Source organism: Syzygium oleosum, unplaced genomic scaffold (genome assembly GCF_021117445.2).
Source record: "Syzygium oleosum isolate NSW1041296 unplaced genomic scaffold, Sole_v2.1 Sole_v2.13, whole genome shotgun sequence".
Lineage (NCBI taxonomy): Eukaryota > Viridiplantae > Streptophyta > Magnoliopsida > Myrtales > Myrtaceae > Syzygium > Syzygium oleosum.
The window spans coordinates 4,736,783-4,745,116 of NW_026607497.1; the positions used below are offsets into that span (position 1 = coordinate 4,736,783).

The 8,334-nt window shown below is 39.9% G+C and overlaps 1 protein-coding gene across 1 annotated transcript; it reads left to right on the forward strand.

The window, feature by feature from the left end:
- Nucleotides 1-3,518: 3,518 nt before the first annotated feature.
- Nucleotides 3,519-6,742, forward strand: LOC115675137 (receptor-like protein Cf-9 homolog). The gene has a single exon (XM_030597748.2). The coding sequence runs from the start codon at nt 3,616-3,618 to the stop codon at nt 6,727-6,729; it is 3,114 nt and encodes a 1,037-aa protein (XP_030453608.2). The 5' UTR covers nt 3,519-3,615; the 3' UTR covers nt 6,730-6,742.
- Nucleotides 6,743-8,334: the final 1,592 nt, after the last annotated feature.

The following is an 8,334-nucleotide window of genomic DNA, read 5'->3' on the forward strand; positions in this document are numbered from 1 at the left end:
CGCGCTAACGATGTCGTTTCCAAGGAAAAGGCATGTGGGTACATGAACTTATGATCAATCTATACACGCACGAGTGAGTTTTCTCTCCACCAACTCCAAATGCCAAATGATAATGTAGAGTTTGGTCACTCGAGTCAATCTCCAGACAATATAATTTGACGGTGAGTTCAAGCTTCATCGTCTTCACCGGTGAGAGTGGACTTGTGGAGCAATAGCAAGTCGACCCTTTTCATATGCGTTCCGAAATATGATGATTAGGTACCCAAAAATGTCAGTAGCATGTCTTTGTCCATTGATAAGGTCGTCGTGGTTCAGTATGTGGGTATTGAGGTTCAGATCCAGCTCATTATCATAAGCTTAACTACTCGTATTAAGTGGAAACCACCGACTTTGGGGTTTAATTTAATAAGTTTTTGAGAGAAGATTAGCGTTTATTTTGCTTTCTAGAAACAGTAGGTAATTGAGGGAACAAATATAGTACGTGGAAAATGATGTGTTCAGTGAGATTGCATCATCTCTTCCCACCAAAGACATAAAGAACGACTTCTCCAAAGAAGGGAGAAAAGAGCGAATACTGTCTCAAGTGTAGCCTTCCCCAGCCTGGCCCTTTGCATGCAAATCTTACAGTTGGGGCTGGGCTTACTGAGACTAATGCTAAGTTTGTCCTACCGCAACTCGAGAATCGTGTACATGTATATTCATACGTATTTACATGGTACATAAAGTAGAGACAGTATGTATTGCTATGGTTTTATGTGTCTATGCTAGTGCAGACAAGGGTTTAAATTGCGATTATGGGATTCTTTCCGGGGGAAAAAGATGTGTTACAAGAGCAAAAAGGCGTACATATAAACAAGAGCAAAAAGGCCCAAAGTTTAGGCTTGTAGCTTGCAGCAGAGGAAACATTAGCTGCTCCAAGTTTTGCAACTCCCTAGCGTCTATGGTGGCTTGGGCTTCGACGACCAATAAGGTGGCGAATAATGACCATAGAGTGTCGACCAAAAAAACAAATGACCATAGAGTGTAAGCCAGGGGTTTCCGCAACAAGATCCATGTCCCGGGGACCCGAATCATCTCTAGAGATGACAAAGATCAAGAGCTAGCATGTGCTATGGCGATCAGACGGAGAAAATGAGGGAAATAGGCTCTCGAAGGAGGCGACAATCGAGGCGAATCCAAGCCCCTACACAGCCAAATCGATCGACACCCTTATTTGCCTATCCGATATAGTTAATTTTCAAAGATTAACTTTACGCTGCACCCAAGCCCTACACAGCCACAACAAAGATCATTTTCCATCTACAACGCAAGAATGATCACGATAGCATCATCACCCATAGTAGATTATAACGAATCCTTTCTTTGCACTCTGATCTCATTTGTTTGGTTTGATCCTTAGGAATGTGAGTTTTAGCTGTACGGATCCAAGTTTCGTGGATTAGCAATCGCCTAGAACTCACCTCAGAGGCCCAAAACCATTCAGCCCGGTGACATTGATACATGGCCTACTGCTTTTTGGGCTTGACTAAAAGTAAAACCATGAGCTGTATAAGCTCTCTTCAACAGATCTCTGTAATAGAACCTAGTATCCGATAAAGAAATTTGGGTAGAAACGTCCTCAATTTTATGTTTCATCAAATTAATTTACGAGGGATGTATGATCGGTTGGTCGCGTCAATGTGCGAAGTTATATTCGTAATCGAAGGTGAGTACAATTTGTCAATTTCGGTCTGATAAGTTTCTGCTGAACCTTGGTCCTCAAAAACAATTAATTTCAGTACCATCTTTAACTATGCTCTTTCTTTATGAGTGAAAATCAATTACCAAGGGTTTTCTTTTCATGCCTTCTTTCTCCAATAGGCCTCTCGCTGAGATTGGTCCATCCACATGTTGGGCCTTCCAGCCAGCCTTGCTCTGTATTTTCTCTTTAATGTTGGAATCGTATTTCTTTTCTTTCTTTTTTTCCTTTTTAATTTGGACCGTCTCTTATTTTATATGGTATCTTAACATAGAAGTAACGTTCGAAATGTTTCTTGTAAATTTCGTTTTAGCTCATACATTTGATGTGCTTGTTCAATCCAATGAAGTGATTCCGGTCACCTTACCTTAACTTTTTAGGTTGGATGTTTATTTAATGATTTTTGCACACAAAAACCTAGGATAATCAAGAGAACCAAATGATTGACTCCCACATTATTAAAATTTCTCAGTAAATGCACTTTGACTTTTGTAAAATCCAAAATACCTTATACTTTTACAACATGCAAATTATTGACACGTGGATTTACATATAATTTGTCTATATTTTGTAAAGTTAGAACACTATTTTAACTGTTGACGTATTCTTTACTTTCACAATCGAATTTTAAACAAATAAGCCTTTTATTTTCCAATGGAATACATTTTCTTTTGCGCATTTATACAGGATCTCCCGAATTTAATAGGGATATGTGAAGATAGTTAGCTTACTTTACATATTTCACTCATCCAACAAGATGCTTTTATGAAACGGATTTGGATATGAGATAAGCTCATATCAAGTCAATTTAATAGGCATTTTGCACGTTCTAATGGCACCTTTTTAGTCCGTTCCAATTTGTGTAAAGTAAACCCATTACAAATTTACACGATTAGAAAAGTGAAAAGAGCGGAATTAAGATTATGTAATTCAATGTGTTGCCAAGTAGCTCTCCCGGATGATCCAAAAAACAAAAACAGAAATAGTGTGCCTTGCCTATAAAGACTATGCAAAGCCCTTGGATCTTTAATTTGTCTAATCGAGTCATTAAATTTATATGGCTTTTCTAATTATATCTCTCCACCTCTAAATTTGGTTAACTGGAGCCCATGCTTTCAACGAAGTGGGTGAGAGAATATTGAAATATTTTAACACTCTGGTTTTTTTCTCTAGTATTAAGCGTGGAAATATTTCATTGGGGAAGCAAAAAATGGACGCCTGAAAAGATTTGAACTTAAGAGTTCCTGCTCTGGTACCATGTTAGGTTTCGTGGGATCACTGCCAACTATTCTAAAAATTTAAACTGTTAAACAAATACGTAGTTTAATAATTAAATATTCTAACAGCAATAAAGATTTCCTAGTAATTCTATAAGGAATTATCGATTAAAAACATCTTTAAGTCTCTTTATTGGCAAATGAGATTTGACTTGCGAAACGGAGCTCTATCATCAGGCAAGTAATTTGTCGTGAGGCATTGACAAAGCGTATTCTTGTCAAGCTCATTTACAGTTACCACTATAAAAAAAAAGCGCAATTAAAGAATTTTTAGGACAGTCCAATTCGTCAATCGTCAAATGGACAAGTTGTTAGCTCCGTGACCGTGCGGCGATGTACACGTGGCAATGCACAGGCCCGCGCGGGACGTTTCAAGAAGATTTTTTCCGTGGAAATATTTCTGTGGTGCTAAGGATTTTCCACACCCAAGTGACCCCACCATGGAAATTATGTGCCCCAATAATGTCATCTTAAGAAGACTTTGGCTTCGACCTTCTTGAGAAGACCCGTGTTGATCACTTCACGCTACAGAAGGGCTTTATAAGTGGAAGCACCCCTTCCACCGCCACCAATAAACTCACTCGCATCCTAAATTGCAATATGGGGTGGCATCAGATCCTCCTCCGCCTCCTCCTCTGTTTCCACTTTTTCATGCATGCCTCCCTCCGCTTTGCTTCTCCCCTTTGCCCTCCTGACCAACGCGATGCCTTGCTCCATTTTAAGAGTTCCTTCGTGCTTGATAGCGTGGCGTCGGGCTATTGTGATTGGGATGGCCATGTCGCGTCTTATCCGAAGACAAACTCATGGAATAAGGGCGTGGACTGCTGCTCGTGGGACGGCGTCACTTGTGACGGTGTCACCGGCAACGTCATCGGTCTCGATCTTACTTGCAGTCGGCTTCGTGGCGCTCTCCATTCCAATAGCTCCCTCCTTCTCCTTCGCCATCTTCGAAGCCTCAACCTTTTCGGCAATAACTTCGTTGGCTCACACATTTCGCCTAATCTGAGTACTTTTGCAACATTAACTCATCTTAATCTCTCTAGTTCAGCTTTTTCGGGCACCGTTCCCGGTGAAATCTCTCACCTTTCCAAGTTGGTGTCACTTGATCTCTCTCACAATTATAATTTCGACTCATACTCGTTCTCTACACTCAGGTTGGAAAACTCAATCTTCACAATGCTTGTTCGGAATCTAACGACATTGAGAAAGCTTGTTCTTGATGAAGTAAACATGTCCATGGTTTCACCAAAGCCCTTTGCGAATTTATCTTCTTTGACACATTTAAGCGCTTCTTCTTGTTCCTTAAGGGGGATATTTTCGGATACTATTTTTCGATTACCGAGCCTCACTTATCTCGATTTAAGTGAAAATTATGAAGTGTCCGGGATTCTTCCCAAATCCAATTGGACTGGTCCTCTTGAGTCTTTGTCTCTCTCGTTTACGAGCTTTTCGGGAGAAATACCCGATTCAATTGGTACCTTGAAGAGTTTAACATTTTTAGATCTTACAGAGTGCAAATTCACGGGACATGTCCCATCATCATTGGCAGATCTCAAGCAACTCCAAGTTCTATGTATTGCTGGGAATAACTTCAGCAGCGCTATAGAGTTTGAAATCTTTACAAAGCTTGAAAATCTCCGAGAGCTTGGGGTTTCTCAAGAACTAAATCTAATCTACAATACACTGAAGTATACATTCCCGAAGCTTGAAGAATTGCAACTGTCTTCTTGCAACTTGACCAAGTTTCCCTATTTCTTGAATTCGTTGAAAAGATTAACATACTTGGACCTCTCGTCAAATAGGATTAGAGGGGAGATCCCGAGGTGGTTTTGGGGAGTAAGCCATGATACATTGGAAGTGTTGGATCTTTCTTATAACCGTTTGGAGGGAGGTATACAACAATTGCACTGGAAGAGATTGTCATATATTAACCTTGAGAGCAACTCATTCCAAGGACAACTCCCCTTCCTTCCTCTTTCAACTTCCATGTTTTCTGCCATCAACAATGGTTTCACCGGTGAGATCCCCTCTATGATTTGCCAGTTGAGTTCACTCAGAAGTTTGTCTTTGTCTAACAATAGTCTCTCTGGGAATATGCCACCATGTTTTGGTAATATAACCAATCTCGAGGAACTAGAGTTGAGCAACAATAAATTACAAGGAACATTACCGCGCTCCCTAGTCAAATGTGTAAACTTATCGAGACTAGCTCTCGATCACAACGAGTTCAGGGATGTCTTCCCACATTGGCTGGAAGCACCACAACTGAATTATCTTGATTTGCAATTGAACAAATTCCATGGTAGGATCAACCTCACTACCTTTGGACTCTCCTTCCCTACTCTTAAAACTTTGTCTATTTCCAACAACAATTTCATTGGACGGTGGCCCACCAAGGTTTTCTTAAACACCTCATTGACTATTATAGATTTGTCCAAAAACAAATTTGGAGGGCCAATTCCACTTCCATCTCCTTTCACATATTATTATTCCATTGCCAGTAATAATATAAGCGGAAGGATCCCTTCTTTGATTTGCAATGCCACCAATCTCAAGGTGATTGACTTTTCCAACAACAGCTTAACAGGTAGCTTGCCTTGGTGCTTAACAAATCTTAGCACCAGTCTGTCAGTTTTGAACTTGGGAATGAATTACCTCGATGGCACAATTCCTCAGTCGTTTTCTTCGAAAAGTAATTTGATGACTCTTGACTTGAGTCGAAATCAGTTTGAAGGCATATTGCCCCGATCGCTCATCAAATGTACATATATGGAAGTTCTAGATCTCAGTAACAATCAGATTGAGGATACGTTCCCAAGTTGGTTGGGAACACTCCCAGAACTGAAAGTTCTTGTTTTGAGGTCCAATAATTTGAAGGATCTTTTGAATATTCCTAGAGGAGCTCATCTCTTTCCCAAGTTACATATTTTGGACCTCTCCAACAACAACTTTAGCGGTCCTTTGCCGGTCAATTTGATAACGAACCTTGAAGGCATGATGAATGGCGATAATGGGCTAGACAAGTCATTGTATATGACCCGATCTTTCGGAATAAAGCCATACGAAAACACCGTGACCGTGACCATGAAAGGGCTTGAGATTGAGCTAGTGAGGATCTTGACCTTCCTCACAATTATTGACTTGTCGCGCAACTCTTTCCAAGGGAATATCCCCGAAGTTATTGGACATCTTCGCTCTCTCGTAGGGCTCAACCTTTCTCATAACCGTCTTATAGGTTCCATCCCTCCGACTCTAGGGAACTTGGCCGATCTTGGATGGCTTGATCTTTCTTCGAACAAGCTTAGTGGGGCAATTCCTAGAAAATTGGGAGATTTGGCATCCCTTGGGTACTTAAACCTCTTGGAGAACCAATTCACCGGTCGAATTCCACAAGATAAGCAATTGAGCACATTTTCAAGTGACTCGTTCAATGAGAATCCGGGCTTATGTGGAACTCCACTGCCAAAAGCATGCCCTGGCGATGCTCAACGTCCACCACCATCATCCTTATCAACTTTTGATCGCGAGGGGCATGAGAGTTGCTTCAAACAGAAAGTAGTGTGGATAGGTTATGCATCGGGAATCGTAATTGGGATTTCGATAGCATACATTGCATTTGAAACGGGAAGGCCCAAATGGCTCACACGAGGTGTGAGGATGCTAGAGAGAAGAACAACCGAGTTGATGGAGAAGTCAAAGCGGAAGGCCATCTAATTTCATGGACAATTAAATTCTTTGAGTCTGTCTCCGTAAACTAGCAATGTAAATCCAGTTAATAAAGATGTTGTCAGACTAGCTTGAAATGTCCTTTCCCTTATGAAGGCTTTGTTTCTAATGTCATCCCTTCTTGTTTCTCGGTGCAATTATATGTCAGTTGAATTGAGAAGATGAATAATCTGATCTGTCAAGCACACGAATTTAAATAAAGAAGAAGCAAAAAACAGGAAAAAGGAAAATAATCAAGTGCCATTAACCTCTGCGGTTATCTTGTCCATCTTCCCGTGTGCGTAACTTTTATTTGTCCATGAAGTATTAAAAGTGAAGAGTATCCGTAACCCATTTAGCCAGCGTCGTTAATGAGTTAATATGCCGAGGAAACATATCCCGAAGAATCATCACCGAAATCCGTCTATAGGATCTACTGTTTTTTTTTCCATTCAAAGAACGAAGCTTTGGGTGGAACATGCTTAATATTATGTTTCATTAAATCAACTTGGGACATATGTACGAGCAGTGGGTCACGTCAATATACGAAGTTATATGAATAATCGAAGGTTAGCAGAATTTATTTTTCTCATTGCGTAAGTTGGTCTTCGAAAGAATTTGACTTACAGAAACATCTTCGACCATGCTCTTTACGAGTGAAAACCAACTGCCACGAATTTTCTTCTCATACCTTCTTTGACATAGGCCTCTTGCTAAGCCCGGTCCATCTGCAAGTTGGATCTTCCAGCCAGTTCGCTCTAAGGCGTTACTTTGCCCTAGGGTTATTTTTTTTTTAAAGGTGGGACAATATCTTTTCTTTTTTTTTCTTTTTTAATTTGGGAAGTCTCTTATTTTTCTTTTTTTCGTTTCAGGCTCGTAGCCTTGACACGCACGTTCGATCCAATGGAGTTATTTTTGATCGGCTTGTCTCATCTTTTGAGGTCAAATGTTCACTAAATGAACTTTGCATACGAAAACTTACAATAGTCAAGAGAAATTTACAGCAAGTTTTTGGGGATCACTGACCGGAAACTACTGTAATGTTTAATGGAAGGATTATTCTTTACGATTAATACCACGAAAAATCTCAAACCGCTACACTTATGATAAATTTATCTCAAATTAATTTTTTGACCACCAAAACCCAAATTGATACACACGTGACAAATTTACTATTCGTTAGTTTACGTTAAATTTTACCATCAAATTGCTGAGTTAAATAATACGTGGCAGTTGACAGGTGTACCAATTTAGGATTTTACCCCTCTGTTTGTCACAGATTTATTAATTTATGATTTTTCGTGATATTAATCCAATTTAACGGAAGGTAAATTTGTCACAAGTGTACTGATTTAGGGTTTTTGGTGATTAAAAAATTAGTTTTGAGATAAATTATTGTTAAATTTTTCGTGATACTGATCCTATTTTTTTATTACGTGCATAACAAGTGAATTAGTAATTTTAAAACGGATACGAACTAGTTTTGTTTTGATGGGAGACATACAATGATGGAGGATAAGGCGAGGAAGGGGGGACGGTGGCGAGAAAATATTGCATGAGTGGAATACTCCACGTCAGCAATACACAACTCCATTGAGCGAGTGACACGTGGCA